The sequence below is a fragment of the Larimichthys crocea genome, unplaced genomic scaffold (assembly GCF_000972845.2).
Source record: "Larimichthys crocea isolate SSNF unplaced genomic scaffold, L_crocea_2.0 scaffold269, whole genome shotgun sequence".
Classification (NCBI taxonomy): domain Eukaryota; kingdom Metazoa; phylum Chordata; class Actinopteri; family Sciaenidae; genus Larimichthys; species Larimichthys crocea.
The window spans coordinates 880,561-903,818 of record NW_020853550.1 but is presented as its reverse complement, the minus strand read 5'-3'; the positions used below and the strand labels follow the sequence as shown (position 1 = coordinate 903,818).

Below are 23,258 nucleotides of genomic sequence, written 5' to 3'. Positions count from 1 at the left end.
CCAGGATCGGGTTTGATCTTGTTTTCTCCTAGCAGCAGAACTTTGGAGTTCTGAGTAATACCTATGTCAAGGATGAGAAAAACCTATTTTCTGAGTTAAAAAACATGACTGAACAATCTTCTCTACTCGGTCATTAAACTAAATGCTGGGCAGTGTTACGTGAGAGGGCTCCAAGATCGCAGAGCATCTGAAGAGAACTGGGTATAAAGCAAGCACTTTTCATTACTCAATACAACGGACACATTTAAGCTGACACTCACAAAGTGTTTGGGTTTGATAACCAGCTCTTGTTGATAGTTTAAATAAACTTAAACACAACACGAAAGAGGTCCCAAATACTCACAGGACTGATCTCTCTTAACGGTGTTCTTTTTCCGCCTGATGGGGAATTCGTCAATCTTCAGCTCCCCCTCATCTGAGACGTACTCGTACTCGTCTCTCACTGGCTTGGTTTTGTCCTCTTTTAGGTTTTGTAATGATCCAAAAACACTTGAGTTGGTCTGAGGTTTCAGCGTCTTGGAGCTGAAAAGGAAACCACAGGACAATAAGGGAGTGATACGAGGCTCAGCCAGGCACTCACAGTGAGAAGTCCTTGAATTAGCTCTAATGGATCTGGTGCTGATAGCCGCATAGCTCTATAATCATCGTAATACACCACATGAGAAGGTTAACATGCTCTCCTCTCCAAAGACCTTTCATGAAACGTTTATATGGCAATCACGGCCATTCCGTACATACCCGAGCATTTTCTTGTGAGACATAGTAAAGCTGAATTTGTCTTTATTGCCTGACAGCGGTGTTCTGTCAAATTTGCACTCCTCCTCCATTTTCAGCAGGGAATCTGGTTTACTGTTCTGTGGAGCGAAAAAGGAAATCATGTCACGAGAACACGAGCAAAAGAACTCACCATCATGTTCAAAAAACTGATTAAGTTTAAAAATACATTTAAAGGTGCAATACTTTTATATTAAAAATGCCTTAAATGACTAAGTGTAATGCTGAGGCCTCCTCAGCTCTGCTGAGCCCTAAATGCTCTTTCAGCTCTTTGTTTTGGTTTTCCAGCTGTCAGACCCAGCCGTCATCGCCCTCATTTCCAGCCGCAGAGAGGGAAAGCTCATTCAAACTTCTAATAAACTCACTCAAAGCACCAACAGACAAAGTTAGAGGGTAGCTGGTGATCACACAGAGACACGTTCAGCAGCTGAAAAAGCGGACTTCTTTTATTCTCAAGGGTTGGTGGAGACCAAAACAAAGCTGAAAGGAGAGCGAGTGATGAACTTTTATTTGACAAACTGGACTCCAGAGAAGTGCTGATGTTGCTCTGCCTCTACTTCAGCTGTATACAGGCAGTTGAACTACAGGAATTGTATATGGTGTTGATATGTCAAAGTTGTGGCAGTAAATAAATGAATAAATTATTGCAGCTTTAATGTTAACACTGCATGCTGCCCACAGCACATGTTCATTTATGTTCATTTAATAGTTATAGTTCTTTTTTTTCTCCAAGATTTACAGGCTGATATTTCATGTATCTGACATATGTTGTATTTTTATGTCTTTTACATTTTCATACTAATTCACTTTCCAGTAAAATAACACTGTACAAAGTACTGTCTGTGACAATACAGAACTGTGAAGTCATTATCTATGACACAACAACTCATCTGTCTATGAATCTCCAATTTTATTACCTTTTGCAAACCACGCAAGTTTAACCAACAGCAGCTTGAGAATCTGCTTGAATTACATCATAATAAATAATCATGATACAATTCTTCACATTTCCTTCTTGTTTGACAGTGTTGGCTGTTTGCAATGAACACAGAAAAACACTCTCAGCTGTCATCAAAGGGATTCTGCAATTAACTGAAATCTAAGCACGCGCATTTTCAGATGTTACATATCGAGTTAGCGGATCCAGTTCGGATTTTAACGTCTGTTGTTTGACTGAAAATCAAATGACTGTAACTTAAAAAACTATTATCACCACTTGCCTAATTACAACTTTTTTTAAAACCACATTCGCTCATCGGTACAATGGTGGAACGGAGCAAATCAAAAAACACAGTTAAAAAGACTGAAATCATCGTGATGTTAATCGAAGCAGATCTTATTCACTTTAACCAAATCTACTAAGAGGAATGCAAAACGGCTGCCATAGAAATCACCACTCGAGCAGACTGTGTAATTAACTGAAATCCAAGAATATACATTTTCAAATATTCACTCCTCCTCAACAATTTGGACTCCTAAATTAAAGGCATGTGACGACGCGGCGTAACCTGAAACTGACATCTCGCGTTTGTCTAAAGCGCGTTATTTTGAATGGACAGCGTGGACCTAATTGGTGTGCGCACAACACAGAGGAGCTGTGAACTTTTAACGTGAATCGGCCGTGATCACAAGTGAAGATGTGGTCTCCGGTGACCTTGGGAAACATCTATCAGGGTCTCTGCTCCATCTGCAAATGTTTGGCCTGATGTGAAGGAGCAGTTGGATGGAGATCCTTGGAGGGACTGCAAACATTCCACAGCAGTTTGGCATTGAATTTTCCATGAAACTAAAGCCCTCCAATGTCTTCCGCTCAACAAAATTACACTTTTGCTCCATGGAAGCCTCCCCCTGTTGTTCAGCAGTAATGATACAACAAACTTTTTTATTTTTTCTAAAAGATGAGGGCATATGTAAATACTTAGATGGAACGCAGTGGATATGAACGTGGCGGCATTCCATTAGGTAAACTGTGGGAGGGTGGATGTTTCTGGAGCAGCTCTGATGAGCTGCAGGCCTCAAATGTGCGACTTAGGCCACATCATTATTTTTGCTGATTGCTTTGAAGTGAAGTGTGCAAATCACTTTTTGGACGATGCCGCATTTTTGTTTCTGTTTCAGCCGCTTGGCTCTTCACGACCTTTACAACTGCTTGAGTCTTCCTCTCTAAAAGACGCACAGCCTTCAGTTTATTTGAATTCTGAGAGGATCGTGATATTATTTGCTTTGGCCTTGAACAAACAGGCATTAGTTTAAAATTTCCAAACTTGTCAGCTGACGTATTCTTACCTTATACTTCCATTTCGCCTCAGTCTTGTTTTTGTTCTGCTCTCGGATTTCAAACTTCTCCACGTTGTTCTGCTTTGATATTTCCTTCTCTGACATACTCAGGACGTTCTTGACAGCCTGTAAAATTTGAACAATAATTAAATGATGACTGAAATAATGACAATTCTAAACAAAATAAATCATCCAAGAGTAATTGTGCGTGCTTTTGCCATTCTGCGTATACGGTTTAATTTGACAAGCAGGGATGCCAAAAACTAAGCATGCAAATAATCAGCTCACAACAAAAACACCGTCTGCTCACCTTCGTCTTTTTCGGCTGGTCCATTTTACTCAAGATGTCTTTTGCATGGGACTCCAGCGCGGCGAAGCTGGAGGGTTTAGGAGGCGGCGACGACTCTTTAGCTTTCTTCGCTTTCTTCTTCCCTCCTTCCTTGACCTTCGGGACCTTTGGAGGTTTGGGGGCCTTGGGCATCTTTGGGGGTTTCGGAGGCTTGGGAGGCTTGGGAGGCTTGGGAGCTTTCTTTCTGGCTTTCTCTCTGCTGGGCGAGGGGACATGGGCCGGGGAAACGGGATCTTCAGGCTCGGAGTGGGTGGATGGTGGTTCCTCCACTGGTATCTTAATGCTGGGCTCACTCTTGATGGCTTTTGTTGCATTCTAGAAAAAAAAGCAGAGGATTGTGAAGTGAGCAGTAAGGTGTTGGATTTATGTGTACTTTTCTGACTGCTGTTAGTTAATGTTAGCCCAGTTTGTTAGCCAGGCTGTGAGCTCAGAGCAACAGGAAGAAGAAGAGGAGGTTTTCAGGCCTGGGCTAATGGACACGAGCTAATGCTGACAGCGAGCTGAGCTGGTGTTGTGCCAGAACAGGAGCCTCTATGTACATAATGGCAGAGGCGAACAGACGTAAGGGACATGGACAGAAGAAGCTAAGAAGACACGTGGAGAGAGTGATCAAGCAAGAAGCGCCTGGACAAGAGTAAATGTGGGACTGACTTTTAGTGGTTGGTGAGAGCTTGGTGAAATAAAAGGCTGAAAGACAGACACCGAGGTGGGCTGACTGCTGCTGGACTAGTCAGTAATATTAGCTGCTGCTGTGTCTGCTGTTGTTGACCTTGTCGATGTTTGGCTGTTTGCAAAGTTGAACTTTTATGGCTGACCGACAATTTCTTTGCGATGTTTCTTGAACCAATATCAGGAAAAGGCTTTGACTTGACTTTGGTGCTACAACAGAAGTCATCTGGGGATCCTGAGAATCCAAAGTGGATTTTATTGCAGTCTAAACAGCAGTGATTGAGACGTCTTTGGACATAGACTCTCAGATCACACCCAAACATCTTCATGAAAACCGTCATGCTTACCAAAGTGTAAAACATAACATATCATCATCATATTATGTTTATGGTGAAATAAAATCAACACACCTCTGACAGTCTGATTTCTTTTGCAAGATCCTTAATAAGCTGCGATGGTTTCATGTTCTCTGGAAGCTCATCTTCATGTTCCAAGAGGGCCTGTTGAGAAAAAACTAACATGTCATTCCTCTTCACATCTTAGATGGACGGCTGGTTCACCTCCACTTATGTGTCCATACCTGTTTTTTAGTCCAAGTTCTGAAGGCTCCATTGATGATTTTGGCACCATGAATCAGGTATGGGGCGGGTTGCTTATTTGCTTTATGTAAACCTGCAGAAAAAAAAAATGCAAATGTTATCATTGAATGAATTGTGACTTTTAAACAAGCGTTCGCAGCAGAGATTTACACGATGTAACTGCGTAAGCCTCTCACAAACACAAGAACCGATGAGCTGACACTTCAGTCTGTAATCTTATAAAAGAGACACAACGTCAAGTTATCGCACTCATCAGTGAGTGGGACAGGGATTCTGTCAACAGGGTGTTTATTCAAACTGTCCTGTTAGCAACATGAACCAGAGCTGAGCCCCAAAACAACCCAACAGATTGAGTATATAAAAAGAGGATTAACGTAGAGACAACTATTACACTTCTGAAAGTTATTCATGTTGTTTTTTTACGCATGAATATCATTTTTAATGTTTGAAATCAAATCTACTCTCACATTCACATTATAAACTCTATATATCAGTATACTCTGTATATATAAGTGTCAAACTTACAATATGTTCATGAGGTAAAGCAGTGCAGACGTCTTATCTCAACCTGCTCTTAGTCTGCCTAACAACACGATGAAGAGTCTCATCTTGGATTTTTCTACTGTACAAAATAAATGGAAACCAACGGCTGCCTGAAACTGGAAAACACACGTCTGACATCCTGACCTTCTTTACTGTCCCCAGTTTCTGTATTATGTTGTGTGGTATATGTTGGTATATGTTATGTAAATATGTATATGTTCAAACTAACTAAATAAAATACATTTATACATAAACAAGTTACATTAATATATTTTATTTTTTATTAATTGTGATAAACATACACTGAGCAGGTGTCAATGTGTGACAAACTATGTACTGGTGTTTCGACATGACCTATAACATATCTTTATGTACTGTCAGCATACTAGCATATCATCACTGTTTTTGATAAGGATGAAAAAAACTCAACCTAAACTGTTGTGAGACACATTAAGCACCAGAAATGAATATTTATGTGGACTGTGAGTAAAAGTGGAGATGCACGTTTTTATAAGCGGTTCTAATGACATGCAGATTGTTCTGAGCCTCAATTTTTCTGTTTATCATCTATCAACATGGAGGCTGTCCTTCATGTTTCCACGGGGCACGTTGGCCTAATCAAAGCTATTTCACTGTTTAAGATTGAGCGACGATAAATTCGGCATAGTCCAGGTCAATGTCCATCTGACACTGATGCGTGTGCATCAGTCTGACTTTGTTTAGAGAGATCCTTGAATCCAAACTCAAAATGTGATTTATCCAAAGCTCTCCTCCTTCTATCTGTCCACACTGTATCTGTCCATACATGATGGAACAAAACATTTTTTCATTGGTCAATGAGATGCTAAATGCTGACTGTAGATATGAGACAATATTTACATTCTATATGTAGAAAAAAGTCAAACGGTGGAGGGTTAGGGTCACTCACTCATCCTGTCCTGTCAGACACTTGACTGTTTAGTTCTAACTCTTGGCAAAGACTCTCCAGTCCGGATGAAAGTGCGGCCCTGATTTATGTGAAAATATGCAAATACACTCTTAATGTGGACATCCTCTTTAATTTCACTTTAATGGCAGAAAAGCGCCATCGGAACATCTAAGTAGCTCTATCAACTGAAGTGGATTTACAACCAAAACAGGAAATTATTAATAACATCAAGGCAAAATACCAGCAGCAGTGAAGTGAGTCTTTTTCCTGCACTGAAAGAGGTGACCTTGAAGTTAAAAAGAATAATGGTATATTAATGGAGAGGCCTTGTGGGTTAGAAGTAGTGTGCTCCACACACACACAACACACACACATAGAAAATGGTGGAAACATAAACAATTGGCCCAAGCCAGCTGAGGGGAGTTTAAACACAGGCTTGTAATGGAGCAAGTGATTCTAGCTGGGCCAAACCTTTTGAAGCTAATCATCTGTGAACTCGGCGATTCACCGATTTAATGACTGAAATAATATTAGAGCATCCAGCTCCTCATCTGTGCAGCAGACACGCAGCCATACAGCGGGACGAGCGGCTCGGAAAAAAAAGCCTTCTCTGACAGTGTTTGTGTTTTCTCTGCCTTCGTGCATTCTTCTGGAGAAATGGCGAGTAAAATGAGGATGTAAGTTTACATTCAAATACCACACATTAGAGCAAAAAAAAAAATCTATAAATACATCAAACTGATTCAAGAGTTTACCTTTGAACCGCTCGAGGAGATGTCGCCCCACATACCAGCACGCCGTCTCGAAGTTGGGGAAGGGGGTGAGAGTTTTGACCTTTAGCCGCTTCTCGATTTCATACGCTCTGAGAGAGAGAGAGATGTTTGAGCTGAACATCGTCCTGCATCACCAACAGGTTTACTGCAACAAACTGTGCAAGTCACAAGATCTTTCCAAATGTGGAGAATTCATAAACACATGGAATTTGGATGGAATTTGGAGCTAAGTCCTAAATGAGGACCCAGTGGAAACTACTGTGTGAGATCAGCCAAGGTCCAAAGTCTTCAAGTCACAGTAAATCCCTTCAAATTAGGATGTGACTGTCTGCAGGAGGCATTGAGGATCACAGCAATTAAAACCAAAAATAAGCTGTCAGACACAATGACGAGCAGGCAGCACAGAGGCTGTAAGAAGACAGGTGTGCAAACCTCATCTGCATCTCCACACTCAGGTTGTGGACAAAGTGTCCAGAGAACGCCAGGCAGTCGACCGGAGTCAGTATTGCATTGATCCAACCTGAGGAAACAAATACAACAAACATACTCATTCATCTATTGTTTCTTATTATAAATTATATTTATAATTTTATACTGCTATCCTTTTTTTTTAACACTTTAATAACATTATTTTAAGTTTCTGTAACTCAATGAGCAGTACAACAACCTAATGTAGTACTGGGTTAACAAAAAAAAAGTTATTTGATCCATTAACAATTTCTCAATTCATTTTCCAGATAAAATGAATGTATAACAAATATAAAATGATGTGACAAAAGATTTGATCCATTTCTCTAAATGTAAAATAAAAAAGAAATTAACCTTTATTTACATTTTGTTCGGTGGAAAAATTCAAATACAGCACCTACAAAAAAACTGTGTTTTTGTTACTGTTAGAGTATTTTAATTTCTTAATTTCTGTCGAGTTTAGTAAAAAATAAAACATTTTAAATGAGTCAATACTTTTTCTATTAAAAATAATCTGGGAGTGACTCCCATAGTCAGTCAGAGTGTGTTTGAGGTGTCACGGCATGGACAATGAATTTAGTTTATCTAAAAAGTCATTTGTTTCAGCATCAAACCTTGGTCAACCTTGGTACAATCCAAAACAAGCCACTTTAATTGTTTAAGAGTGCTTCAGTGTTTTCTTCTGGCTTTTTTCAATGAATTCATTTTTCTTGAGAAGTCCACAGTGTCGTCTTTAAATTGACTGTCCTGTCCGACAAACCCAAAGAAATTTATTTTATAGAGCCGCAGAGTCTGCTATAAAAAAATGACTTCAATCATTTTTCAGTTATCAAACCTGAAGAATCAGCTAATTTTTCAGCACTAAACATTATATAAAATGAATTGGAAATGTTTGAGATGTGTTCTCCATCTCATGTGGTGTCTTTAGACTCTAACACAACATGTTGTTAGAACTCCAGTCCAGTGGGTAGCAGAGTTTGAAGACAGAACGCTGTCATTTGACGACGTTATCCCTCAGTATCAGGATCATTTATGTTATTACGTGCTCCTTCTAAATCACAGTCAGCTGTATTCATGCCCTGAGCACAGCGCTGACCTGATGGGATGAACAGAGTCTGCCCTTGCTTCAGAGTACACTTGTAACACTTGTCCACCTGGTCAGCAAAGAACATTTCGCTGTGATTGGACGATGATCTCCAGCGCTCGTACAGCGACAGGTTGGCAGAGGTTGGTTTGATGAGGAAGAAGATCTTTTCTCCCTGCAAACACAAACACAAATCACATTTTCTGCCGTTCAGACTGAATGTGTTCCACATTTCCTCCGGAGGAATCATTTCAAAATAAAAGAAGAGCACATCAGAGGCAGACACTGACCGTCTCGTACCTAATTTTGTTACAGAATTCAATTCAATTCAATTCAATTCAATTCAACACACATACTGCTCTAACCATGAGTGTGACAGACCTTTAGGACGTGGTACCAGACGGAGGCGCCACCACACTCGATGTGGAAGTCTGTGTAGCTGTCTTTGACACAGATGAGACAGTATTTGGTGACTTTTGGCTTCCCGAGCAGAGCGTCATCGGGCCAGTAGTTTTCTACCCAAGACAACCGCCGCACAATCTGTGGACTCTCCACTATACTGTTCATCCTGTCCCAGAAAAACAGACAGAAATTAGTACCAGCAGTTTTCCAGACTGGCATCTTTTATGAGCCACATCTCATAAATTCAAGTACACCGCGTACCTTGTGTCAGAGAACTCCAGGTTGATGACGTTTAACACTTTCTTTCTGTTTGTGCTGTAGTAATAATCAACAAACTCTTTGAGCTTCATCTTGCTGTCAGTCTGTTTGGTGACGTCGACAACGTCCACGCCGACGTCGGGGCCTAAGACAATAACAGAGGACACAGAAGACACACTGAAACAAGCTGCAGGAAAAAACTAACCGCCTACAAGCTAAACATTTTCTTTAAACAGGAAACTGGTTTACACAATATGTCTGGAGCAGTATGCTGTTGATATGTAACAAGTGATCTCATCAGTGAGCACCAGTGCACACGGGAAACACAGGAGAGGGGCGCCCCCTGTTGAAAAGACAACAGTATCGTACATGTTTTATCTGGTGATTGTTTTAAAGTGGGAAGTGAGCTGCACCAGCTTTAACACGTTAAGAGTAATTACAGTATTAATTAACAGGACACTTTATATGGGGATATGTTATAACTTTAGTTGTCCCCTCTTCTATCACTCATGCTTTTATTTTGAAGCTTTGATCTGCTTTGTGAATGAAGATAATCTTATTCTGATAGTCATATTAGTACAGTAACATTAGAAGCAGTAGTATTAAGTATTATACATGTACTAATTGTACCGACAATACTTCGAGTACAGCAGTGATAATAATATTAATAATAATAATAATGACAATAATGATGATGATGATGATGATAATAATAATAATAATAATAATAATAATAATAATAATAATGATGATGATGATGATGATGATGATAATAATAATAATAATAATTATAATAATAAAGGGTTGTATGTTGCTGTACTTAAGTAATTAAATATACATATATACGTATATTATTCATTGATTTTGCAGGACGGCTGGACAATCTCACATTCACGCCTATGAGCAAGCAGTCACTAAAGAACTGGACTCTGGGAGGAGTGAAGCCGCATATAAATATATATAATTATATCATTTTAATAGTAGCAGTAGTAGAAGTAATTATAGTAGTAATAGTAGAATAAGAGACAGTATCAGTAATTAGTAACAACAGTGGTAGTATTGTTAGAACTGATGTGTTATTATTGAAAGCAGTACCATATTTATTATTAATATCAGTGTTATGAGCAGCAGCTGATCTCAGAGTCTTACAGCAGTAATAGTTGTTATAGTATATAAGTAGCTGTAGTAATACAGTAATAATCAGTACAGTACTGCAGTAACAGTAATTCTGTTCTAGAAGTAGGAACAGTGCTAATATTAACAGCAGCGGCATCAATGGCGGCATCTTACCGACGTAGTTCTCCACATCACTGATGTAGAAGGTGGGGGCGGGCATGGTCACGCCCAGGCCTTCTTTCTTCAGAACCAGGATTGGCTCATTGAAGCCGTTCTCCTCCAGGTAATCCATGGACAGCTGACTGCCACCCAGCTTCACCACCACATCGTCAGCGCTGGAAGCCACACACACATGCAGAGTGAGTGGAGTGTGTGTGAAGCGTTTCAAAAGCTTTTCACAAACTGAGCTGATTAAACAAGATGTGAGGAGTGTGGCAGCGACGAGGAAGGACATGATGGAAAGTAACAAGACACTGCCCCCTAGTGGCATCATTGACACATTGACAGGATGATACTGACCTAATCAATACGAGGAATCACTTCAATTCATTCTGATTAAAGTCATTAAATGTGATTGTCACTTCATCTCACGTTATTCCACCTGTGCTGTAGACGTGCAGTTCAGTAATGAGGACGACGTGTCTGAGCTGTCTTTACCTGGGAAACGTCCTGCTGCGGAGCTCCTTTATGAAAACCTGACTGCCGTTCTGAACAGCTTTGATATCTGTGCTTTGCCCCGTGTCATGCTTGCTCCAGTTCTTTTTCTTTTTCACTGGAGAAGAGAAACAGAAAAAAACACTGTCATCATGAATGCAGCAGAAAATTATCCATGTTCTGATCTGTTTTTATCTGATCTTGTGACAGAGCACTGAGAAGAAGTGAGAAGCTCACATCACAAACACACTTCCACTTTTTCTTTGTTAAGAGAAGTAACATTTCAGCCAGCAGCAGTGCGCACAGACCCCCTGAGTACTGGGGTGGGTGGTACTCACATGTGGATTTGCCGTGGGTCTTCTCGCAGTTTGGACAGTGATATATGTCGATATCTGGAGCGTCATCTTCATCCACCTCCACACAGCTGAAACGACACCAAAAACATCTTTAATGTTTCAGAGCATGGAGACGCGTGATAGGCTTCTATCTGTACGTGGTGACATCATCATGGATTCTTTTATTTTGGTCAAACGCACCCATACATACATATATGTTGTTCTATGACACTGACCCTGACTATGGGTCGCCAAGGTTTCAAGGAGGGTTACAAGGCCTTCTTGATTTTTTTCTGTTGTTCTAGAGTTATATCTCAGCTTTTCATCCAGTTTCGTTAGAACTAAATGCAGTAGTTATTCATTATGTTTACGTTTATATAATTATTAAAAATATAAACCTAAATAAATCTGACAGTGAAGACCTGAACACAGAAATACAACAATGGTCAAGTGTCGGGGAGAAGAAAACGCTGATTATTAGTAATGTATGACTGTTCAAAAACAAATCAGAATATAGAAAGTTCCAGGAAAACTTCCTCTGTTGAAACATTTACAGGAAATAATCTGCTCAAAAAAAAAAAAAAAGTTGTTCTGTTCTGTTGCTGTTATGCACTAAATATAATATGAGATATCCATAAAGCTATGATATTCTAATATGTAGGCACAGCTGTTATTACGTCTGAATTAAAAGTGACTGATCTCACGACGTTAACGAAGGTGAGATTTGGAGCCACTCCAAACTTTACTGGATTCTTCCTTGGCTCACTCATGAGAACGGATTGCAGTTTTTCTCAAATCCTTTTGATGGACAGACGAACAGAACCAAAGACAGAGCCAGAGGATTCATCGTCAGAACAGCTCATCTGTCAACGGATTGCTTGAACTGTGATCGTAAATGTATGTGAAAAGTCTGACCTGAACTGTTACTGAAAGATTCTTTTTTTATACTGCAGTGACGTGAACAGGAACCAGCAGTCGTCACAAAGAAGAAGCGACTTTCAGTGTTTGTGATTTGTAGTAAAAAAGCAGTGAAACAGTCCTTTACAAAGAGGACACGGGGCTCTGACATACAGCACAGCACAGCGCAGGACAAAGGTACAGGACAGTGGAGAACAGCGCGATACGTACATCAGACTGTAGGCTATAAATACCTCTCTACACACTGTATATGCAGAGAAGCGTTCTATATTTCAGCTCTGTACTTTACAGCGCGGCAGCTGTGAAAGGAAGAGTTGGTTGCATTAGCACCAGGAGCTTTGTGTCTTTCTTGTAATGATCCCGGCAACACGTGACAGCGTACGCGTTTGTTTGTGTCATCGAAAAGAGAAAGTATTTTGTTGTAATAACCAGGATTCCAATACCTTTAACAATTCAAGGACTTTTCCAGGCCCAATTCCATCAGATTCAAGAACCTAACATGGTACAGTCTGAGACACAGAACAAAGTTATTTACTATTCTTGCACAAAACATAGAAATTCAAGCACTTTCAGTGACCCGTATCTATTTGGAAAACATTCAAGGCCATTTTTCTTATTTCCCCCTCCCCTCAAATTCACAAACTTTCAAGAATTTTAAGGGCACGCGGGAGGCATGACTAACACAGAAAGGCTAGAGCCTGATGACAGCAGTGTTGTAGACGCAGATAAAAACACAAACAGCTCTTCTCTGTGTCAAACAGCAGCTGTCACGCTCTTTTGCACAGGCGGATTCCTCCCGTTTGGAGCCGCTGCTCCCAAACTCAAATCAACTGGGAGTTTCCCCAGAAGCTTTCCGCTTTTTTTCCCCCCTCCCTGTCAACTCCACAGCTTTACTACACCGCCTACTCGCTTTCACTGAAGGCAAATACAAGAGTGTGTGGGTGCGTGGACGTAGTGGAAATGCCTGTTCATGAGATCCATAACTCGGCGGCTTGGAGGGAAACAGATGTTTAGACGCTTTGGCTGGCAGCTTGTTGTGCAAGCAAAGAATTATTATTATTAAGACTGTGCTCAGTATCATGGTGTGTTGGACTTTTAGTGGAGCAACTTCATGTTAAACTGAGATGACACATGGTTGCTTATACACGGCTTAGACACAGGTCTGAGGTCAGTTCTGAACGTCTCCTCCTGACTACCGTGACGTTGTGGTACAGCGGGTTTGAACACACATCACAGAATCAGGTTACCCCGACTCTCACTCCTCTGCATTGTTGCTCTGTTGGTTTCACAACTGATTTTATGAGTGTAGGATTATAGGATTTATTTTTAAACCTGGACCAGGTCTAAACCACATCTGAGGTCTTTCAGTGCAGCGTCGTCCTTGAACGCTTCTCAAACTGCCTTTGACCTTTACCTTCCCCTGTGCGGAGTGAGCACGACTGCAGAGAGTGTCATACCATGAGTGTCTGTACTTCCACGTTCTATGTCATAATATATTAAATGTATGTTTGTCACTGTCATGCCACTAATGTTTTTAAAGATTTACATTTATAGGGTCTGTCAAACACTCTTGACCACTGTTTCGTATCTTCAGCCTCCTCAAATGTGAATAGTTCTTCTTTCTTTCATCCTCTATGACAGTAAACAAACACCATTTAACACTTTTTCACTAATTAATTCATGGAGAAAAAGCAGACGTATAGATAATGTAAATAATCACTGGCCTAGTGTAAATACAATTCACTGTAGAGCTGTCAAGTTTGAACAAATTGGAAGTAAAAACAGTTTGTGACACAGTCCAAACTAGACCCGGGGCCTCCGCACACTCACTGCAGTGATTAAGCTAACCTCACTGCAAAAATCTATTCACCATGTTTCCATGTATCTCACATTAGTTCTCAGATGTTTAGGCGTCATTGTTATCCATTCTGTAGTTTTCTCCTTCCTGCATCAGTGATGTCAGATGATGGACACCTCTTGCCTGCGCGCCTTGTTGAATATGACAGACGGACAGATCTCCATTCTACAGATGTGCATCGACGCAGTGACGCTCTTGGCTTTCTCTGCCTAAACTGGACAGAGATTAAAAATTACGTTGTTACATTGCAATGTTGAATTGTGGTCAAAGTACACATGCAGTACGACAGGAAACTGAGGGTGGACACACTGAGAGGCAGTGGTTGTTACAGAACATCTTGTATCTGGTGGACTTTTTTTAAAATGTCTAAACACCTACACCTGTTAGTGCTGCTCCATCAGACATACATCACATCACACATAAAGAGAGCCAGACAGTGTGGTCTCTTGAAAACACTGGTGAGATGCATTATGGGCAGTGTAGGATCCTCACAACATGACTTCACTTTATCATTCTTTTAAAAAGTCTGTCTCTCTCAAGTCCTCCAACTTTACCAATGGCAGAAGAGCCCTTTGACACATTCACTGACTTATATGTGGCTCAGTATTGGCTAAAGGTCAGGCTACATTTGATTCTAACATGGTGCAGTTACTAGTGAATACTTGGCTGGATTAAGCAAAGAGAAGGCAGCTTTGTGGAATTTCTGGACTCTTTAAGCAGTTCCTCCCTGTTTTATGTCCTGATCCAACAACACATTCCATTTACTGATGAAGACAGTGAGATGCAGTTGAAATGATCACATGTGTTGTTCCCCAAGATCAAGACTGAGCTTCTGAGCTCTAAACATATATTTAAAAGTGAAATTATTCCCTGCATTGTGGTGTCTGAGTGAAAAACAGTACTGCTCTGAAACAGCATCTGGACTGGAAGACAATACAATGTGACACTGTAGCCGAGGATACTACTACTACTATCACTGTCTACTGGGCCTTCATTACCAGCACCTCTTCCTCTGTCTGTACGTGCTGCCAACGAATCACAGATACCAAATCAAATAACAATAAAGGATTATTTAACACATGAGCATCTCATCAAACTCTTGATTTAGAGTAACGCACATAGAAACGGGGTTACAGCAGAACGGTTTTGGATTTGCAGAGCTTGCATTACTCAAAGCTACAACCCCATACGTGTGCACGTTGCAGCATGGTCACTATAATAACACTGACACAAGCCCAAACAATGACTGTGTCCCGCATGCACACACTACACACTAGTTGAGTGTGTATAAACACACAGAGCATGCGGCGTGTTTACGCTCACACAGCCTGTGAACTCAAATGAAATGGATGCTCGTGGCTGATAACAACTAAAACATAATGTGGCTTGGACCCATGTCGCGGAGTCTCTACAGTGTGATCACAGCTCCGGCAGCCCACCGTGACAAGCACAGTTAGCACTGGTGCATGGTTTTTATTAAAAATACATGTTTTATGGGTGTGATGCATTACATGTGCAGTCATGTTATTTTAGAGTGAATAACCTCATGCTGTTTATAAAATTAGTCATGTAGCCTCTTTAGAGGACAGTCAGCTAGTAGCTCTAGCTGGTAACTAGCTGGTTGGTTCGTTAGCAAAAGCCCATGTATAAACTGTCACCAGGTGATGTCCATGACATGGAACAAAGAAACATCAAATCAATCAGGTATGTCAGGAATGACTTAAAACAACACAGAGACACGTCTGTCTGTCAATACGAGGACAGGATCAATAATCAGACAATACTCAACTGTTCTGTTCTTAATCGACCTGTGATGTCTGACATGGCATGTAAACATCCCCCCAATCACTACAACTGAAGCGTGTTACTTACTAAGCTAAAAGAATGAACAGAGGTAGTTATAGTCTGTACATCCTATGGAAATCAACACAACGACGTGAGTACAACCAATGAAATCTGATTCAGCTCCAATGTATCGCTGTGCCAGAAACAGAAAACCAAAGCCAATAGAACTACCATTGGACCATGACTGTTAACACCATTTTAATACAGTAGGTGCCAGAACAGAGTGATGTCAGCGTGGTGAAAGCTAAGCTGTTGAGACAGTCAGGCTTTTTGGACTTTAAGTCAAGTCAAGACAAATTCATAAGTACTTCTGCAACCAGGCAAAGGTACAGAGATCTCTGCCCTCGTGTTTAAGGAAGGAATTGGTGCTATAACTGTGTATTACATGCAGCAGTGCAAACAATTTATACACTTTTTAGCTCAGTGTTTGAGCCAAATGTTCCCTCATAAGTACTGTGTGTATGTATGTGAATGTGCATCTGTGCGTCTCCAGCATCTAGTCGTCAGGAAAGTCCATAGAGGTGAGTCACGCACTGCAGTGAGGTAGAGAAATGACAAAGAATGGCTGGTACAGTGGGAGAAGGTAGATATCAGGCCTCACTGAATATATCTGTATTACATCTGGAATGAAATAGGACAAGGCCCAAGTGGGGCCTGCAGTGCAAAGATGTACCACGATAATCTTTGATATAATCAATCAAGTTATAATAAGATAAAATGAACACAGGTCTCTGTTTATAGGGGGTTCAGATGCAGTGTGTCCAGTCAAAGGTGTTACATCATCGTCAACAGGTGAAAAGTCAAGCTCCTGTTTTCTCTCTGACACCAATCTGCTTCTACAGGAGGCATGCTTATGAGTCCTACTGTTATTGACTGAAGCTTAATATTATAGAAGTAATGATGTGATTATGGCTCGTTACTTTAGTTTTAGTTGTTTTTTATAGTAGCCTGGGAGTTTATTGGTCTCGTTTGTATTAAAAACTGTTTTAAACTTGTATTAGAAACTTTTGGATGCATGGAGACAAAAACTTTGATGATGGCTATTACCTTACAAGTGGAAACTGAACTAAACCCACTGCTCTTCATGTGCAGACTGCTGTGGTTTACATGTTCATATTAGCTTGTGTGTCAATCTAGAAGAAACATTTTCTGAATGTGTTAAGATTGTTAGGAAGTCCCCACCGAGGCCAAACTGTGACAGCGTTACCTGAACCCAGTCGACATCAAGCTGGACTGACTGGTTCTGATCGGAGATGATGTGAGTAACTACAGACGGTGCAAATGTTCAGCTTTCAGCAGTGTTGTAGCCGCTGTGTAAATGAGCAGTTACTGTTGGTCGTCCGATCAGCTCTGCACTATCAGAGCTGCATTGAAGTCTTAATGTCCTGCTATCGCACACTCAGCACTTCCTGAAGTTTCTTTCTCCAGTAAAACACCAGAAGGCTTTTATTGTGAAGCAGCTGCAGGAAGTGTTAACTTAGGCTTATTTTATGCCTGGTGACTCAACACCCTGACAACACACCTGTCTACTGTGCACATTACTGTTCATCTAACTCTGCAGTTCTACAGAAACTACCCCTTTAGCCTCTTTTAGCTCATTGTTTTGATTGTATTGACTGTTTGGCTCAATGTTACTGCTCTCATCAACCTCCTGCCCTGATAAACTCACTGTGCACTACCTGCCCAGCACCAAGTGTGGTCAACTGTGCGACTGCGTTTCTAGGGCTGGTACAAAGCCGACCATGGCTGCAGTCGGTGTTTTCCTCGATCAGCCACAGGGGGCAGTAATCACACAAAGAAAATGCTGCACTACAAAAGATAACATACATAACTTTTAACAAAGATAAACAGTGATTTGTTTGTTAGAATTAAAACTACACAGCTACAATTATTTTCTCTGTGCAGTTAAATAATTGTCATTAATTGTATGGCCTGTTGTTTTATGACTGGGTATAGGCTTATATAAGACACTCATATGTTTACTTAATACACAGACTGTATGCACAGCAGGTAAAGCAGAGCTCTGGAGATAAACATTTACCAGCAAACACCACCAAAGTATATTATATATAAAGTACAAAAGTGTACTTTCAGACTTGAATGTAATGTCAACTAATTGACTGTTTCTAACAATATCAACAACAGAAAGCTGCTGCAGGACAAGTTCAATATTGAAGTAAGACAACTGTGTAAGTCAGAGGTAAGACCTCCTTTGACTCCTGACACTCAGTGGTTACCTCCCTGACAACAACTACAGCCACCTAAAGAAGGAGTGACTGATCTGAAGCAGACTGCTGACCTGTAAAAAAATCAGGTTTGTGATGGTTGCTGGCAATGAATTTGCCAAATTCTAAAGAGCTACCAGATAATTATATTTATTATATAGTTATCAATATCAAGCTGCAATATGTACTGGCATCAGTGAAGGTGCAGTGTAATGAATACTGCATACTAGTGTTGGCAACTACAGCTACTTACTTTAAGAGGGAACATACGGCGAGGTGTGACACACACCTGTGTGTAACTCACAAACAAGACACCAGTCAAACCAATCCTGAATTTTAAGGGGCATAGATGCAACATAACGACATTATGGTTGTGATATCAAGCAATGACACATTATTTCACGCATTTGAGTCTGATGAGATGAAATATTGTAGCGTAATTAGCCTAGCTCCAGTGTTGGAAGCTTTAGGCCGTCGATGGTCTCAAGCACTACAATGTGTCATCATTGTATTTTAGAGTCATAGTTACTGTTACAGGCATCAGAGGAACAATGTCAAATTTGGAGAAAGATGCCAAGGCAGATGATGAGACCTAAAGGCTGGATAGATAGATAGATGTGCAGCTGCAATGTTCATTTTTTCACCATGTCTTGACATACAATAATATCATTAAGTTGTTATAGCTAATGATTAGGGATGTAACAATGCATCGAGACACGATTAAAAATCGGTACAAAAGCGTGACGATTTGCACCGGTTGACAGAAAAAATTAGTCGCAATTCTTCGCGATTGCGAGAAAAGTAGGAATAGATTAGAAATAGATTACGTTATCTTAAAAAAAGTCACTAGTTGGTGATTAATTTGTTCAACATCAGACATCAAGTCTCGTGACTTACGGTAACAAAAAATCGTGAACCGTATTGAGTCGTGAGTTGAGTGTATCGTTACATCCCTACTAATGATAATAATCTCTTATTTGTTTTGCTAATTAAAGAACTCTTACCAAAATGTACAGAGTGAAACATTTTAGAGGACAGAGCAAAATGAACTATGTAACCACGTTACTGTGATGTTTCTGAGTGAGACTGAACCCTGCAGTACATTTAGAGACATTAAAGCAAATTAATTAGATAAAAGGAGGAAACCACAATATATTTGATTGACCTAGTAGTTACTGTTTGATAACTGCTAACGTTAACATTTAACCACTTCCTGGACAAAATTACCGTTTGACACAATACGATAAATCACTCTAACTCCGCTAACGTGTTTGGAACACACTTTCATGCTGGCTGTAATCTGTATGAGCATTACAGAGGAAAATGTTTTCCTGTAAGCGAGATGTCACGTAACGTTACGGGGGTCACATCCCGTCACATCTCTATCATGTAACACTATGAAACATTTCTAAGAAATGATGGAAGGCTAACGTTAGCTGTTGTCTAACAGTAGCTATCAAACGTGTTTTAACTTGAAATATGGCCCTCCAGGTTTATCTACCGTCTGTGAAATGGTAACATTTGTTCAGATTATGTATGTTGATACAATTTGCAACGTAGAACAACGCAGTACATCCGAGGGAGCTTCCCACCCTGAGTGTAAAATCAGATGAAAATGTCCGCCACGTGAATATGGTCAAATAAGAGTGATTTTTTTTGTGAAATATTGAAGAAAGTAGCTTTAGAAATTCAAGAACTTCATTACTGACTTGAGTGCATGTTGGAGAACATGGCATGAAACAGAACCGTACAGTAAAAACAAGACATTGTGGTTTTGGGAGCAGTTCGTGTTTGAACTATTTCCTGATCAACAACAGCTGGGCACAATAACTGAAAAGCCCTCGCCTCATGAACACTGTCATGACCAAAAGGCGGATGAAAACAAGATGACTCTTGGCTCTAAGTAGGCCTACAAGTTGAAGGAGAGTGTTGTTTTTCAGTTTTGATGGAGTTAAACACGCTGCAGACCAGTCCTGGACACAAAGACAAACTAGTACCAGTCATTGAATTAACAGAGCTCCATGCTAACGACTACATACCTGTGCTGTCCCCAGTGTTACAACACATCCTTACAGCCAGCATACTCCGATATCACCACAAACTATCCACTTGGTACTTCTTATAGCTTGACAATATAATTACTAATTATTACCTTCTCTTCCCACATGAATGTGTACTACATACTAGATAGCAGTGTAAAGTGTGAGCCTCTTCCACCTCCAAGGCAGACGTACCGCATCTCATTACAACCGAGTATTAATATATGTGAAGATAAGTGAGCTGAGGAGTATCACACTGGATTCAATTGTTGGTTCACCGCTTTACACTTTGTTCATGTTGCCATCATAGAGTGACACTGTTCATCATTATTACTTCTCAAGGCCCTGGGGGGGTTTTCCAGGCATTTCTCCTTCACGTTCCCTACCATTTGTATATTGTCTTTTTTTTTAATATGTGTAATTAAAGAAGCAAAACACACCATTAACGACAGATCCAGCTCCTCTAAGAACATCATGTCATGTAGGTGCATAAAATAAAAGAAATTTATTAACCAGCTATCTAGATTATTAAATATCACGTTTCCTACCACGCCACACCTTTACCTTGCGATCTGTTGAAACTATGGGTTTGAAACGTGTAATTTGATTTAAATGACCTTATTTATCCCCTAATGGAGGTCCAGCTCCAGCCCTGAACAATTGGTTACAATAATAAGTATGGGAAATCCATTGTAACACACTTAGTGTTAACAAAATACAGTTTCAGGGCCATAAAGCTTTAACTCAGAGAATTTCATATATGAGGTAGTAAGCAGCATCAGGCTGCAGTGAGCCATGTAAATATGAAGAGGTGTATGTTTTATGTGTTTCTGGAGGGGAAAAATGGCATTTTGTCATTATACTGCTTGTTTGGCTTTAAGCTGATGCGTGACTGGAGGTCATGGCTTATCCCCAGCATTTAATTCACCGCTATATCATGATGTGACAACAGCTACATACATACAGCGACAGCGGCAGCCACGGGGGAGCATTAAAGGGTTAACGTTCAGGCGCGTAAATACTGTTCATCGCTCTCTGAAGGGCTTGTTCACCAAAACGAAACACGATTAACAAACGATGTGTTATCACCCCCCACCCCAAAAAAAGCATATTCAGAGTGCAGCCTAACAGTGAGAAACACGCCAAACACAAAGGCGAGTGCGAGGAACAACTCCAACAACGGAGGGAAATATAGCGCGGTGATAACAGGGATTTGGCCGAGATCATTACAGCTTATGTACGGCGGGGAAAGTGATGAGGAGCGGCGGCGGACGATACGCACGCCTCCCGTTTTTAATCGCAGACAAACAGAATAGCCATTAGCTACAGCCCACGGTACCGACAAAGCAGCTCGGTGAACGCTGATAATGTTATTATATCCCCCCGCTGAAGCTGTAAGGGCATCCAGTACGGGCTATTGTCAGCCATAGCTGCTGCCTGCTGGCAGGAAGGCTGTGCGGGGCTGAGCTCAGACTCGGGTCGTGATTTTCCACCGTGCTCTGTAATATAAAGCAGTCGGTGAAAGCTAGCAGAACGGTGCCGTAATGTAAGGACATTTACAGACATTACAGGGCGAAATATCGAGCCGAGAGCGGCTACGAAGGCAGGCAAAGAGGAGGGAGAAATGAGCAGCCAGTCTGCCGAGGCTTCCCCCGCTGCCTCAGCCTGCCGCCCGCCCGCTCAGCTCATTACAGCGCGTTAGTTTGGGGCTATGCGGGGATGTTAAACAGCCATTTAAGTGCAATTAATAGACGAAGCCCGCACAGAAATCACTCGATAAACCCGCGGAACTTTTTATAAGGGAAATCTGTTTAGTGTTATTCGCGAAAAAATGTCACAACCCCGGTCGGCTATATTTAACTCCGCCTTCTTCTTCTTCTCCAAGCGGCCTCTCTTCAGATGTAGACGGGCGACCGAGAGCCACAAAGCTGTCAAACGCACCGAGACCTCGCCATTTTTGTTTGTTTCCCACAAATGCAAAGCGCCACAAAAACACCACGGTGAACAAATGTGCTCTTACCTGCCGTGGAACCAGTCCTTGCAAGCATCGCACTCGATCATAAACTGGGTCACGTCGTAAGGTAATCTGCAGATGCAATATACTGGTACAGTCGCCATGTTCAATTCACAACTACGTCGGGATAGACTGGGGGGGCTGCAGGAGGAACAACGTCCTGCAAACAATATGATCCAATATGATCTTCCCCAGAAAAAAAGCCAGGGGCAGACCCGCCGGACACATGAACCTAAGCGCACATCTCCATCACACCACGGCCGTGTGGTGGAACAAACGGTGGAGGCTCGTCGTAGCAGGCTTTCCTCAAATGCATTATTATTATTATTACTATGTGCATGCCCCCTGGTGACTGTACGGCACCGAGGCGGTCATATTAGGAGCCAGAAGAAAATGTAGCCTCGATGTCGTTGCGAAACAAACAAATAAATAAATAAATGCGAAAGTTACGTCAGGGAGCTGCTTTAAATCAGCGGAGCTCAAATCAGATGAATGAGACGTCCGGATGAATCACCGGAGCAGACACCACCAAGGGTTTATTATTTTTATTTTTTATTTTTATTTTCTGTTCCATAGGCGCCATCAACACGTTCACCAAAATAAAAGTCTTTATTAGCGCTATGACACGGCTTATTGTTCGATCGTAGATACAAATATAAGGACAGAAAATACAGAGGAGACACATGTTTTTTTTATTTTATATTTAGCTATTATATGATTACTAAACATTTAGAAATATATTATGTATAAATATAAAAATACATATACGCAATAAATATGTAAGAAATTCAAATAAAATAATATTTAATATTATATAAATAATCACACTATCATATACATATATATATATACACATACACACACAGATATATTCTTATTATATAACAATATATATGTAACAATGTATATATATAACAATATACACATACATATATGTGTGTGTGCGTGTCTTAAGCATAATATATATATATATATATTATAATAATATTATTACTAAATATATTTTAATATTTGGACATTCCTGTCTCACTCTACACGTTTTAAATGTTGTATTAAAGCTGATTTTAGGCAAAATATTTTTTTGAAAAAATACTGTAGTAGGCAACATAAATAAAATAAACGAAACAAAA

General features: G+C 40.5%; 1 protein-coding gene across 2 annotated transcripts in view; it reads right to left on the bottom strand.

Moving 5' to 3' along the window:
- phf2 (PHD finger protein 2) overlaps positions 1 to 22,529 on the bottom strand; it is a 30,387-nt gene extending 7,858 nt beyond the window's left edge. Inside the window, exons 1-15 of one of the 2 annotated variants that reach the window (XM_010744263.3) lie at positions 22,135 to 22,529; positions 11,233 to 11,318; positions 10,898 to 11,012; positions 10,415 to 10,575; positions 9,128 to 9,269; positions 8,846 to 9,032; positions 8,477 to 8,639; positions 7,345 to 7,432; positions 6,895 to 7,001; positions 4,650 to 4,741; positions 4,480 to 4,569; positions 3,362 to 3,715; positions 3,061 to 3,177; positions 739 to 854; positions 344 to 522 (exon numbers count right to left, since the gene is read on the bottom strand). In XM_010744263.3, the coding sequence (XP_010742565.1) occupies positions 344 to 522; positions 739 to 854; positions 3,061 to 3,177; positions 3,362 to 3,715; positions 4,480 to 4,569; positions 4,650 to 4,741; positions 6,895 to 7,001; positions 7,345 to 7,432; positions 8,477 to 8,639; positions 8,846 to 9,032; positions 9,128 to 9,269; positions 10,415 to 10,575; positions 10,898 to 11,012; positions 11,233 to 11,318; positions 22,135 to 22,232 (2,095 nt within the window). In that variant the 5' untranslated portion in view covers positions 22,233 to 22,529. The remainder of the gene's footprint in view (positions 1 to 343; positions 523 to 738; positions 855 to 3,060; positions 3,178 to 3,361; positions 3,716 to 4,479; positions 4,570 to 4,649; positions 4,742 to 6,894; positions 7,002 to 7,344; positions 7,433 to 8,476; positions 8,640 to 8,845; positions 9,033 to 9,127; positions 9,270 to 10,414; positions 10,576 to 10,897; positions 11,013 to 11,232; positions 11,319 to 22,134) is intronic. The other variant, XM_010744262.3, reaches the window with a different exon arrangement.
- Positions 22,530 to 23,258: the final 729 nt, after the last annotated feature.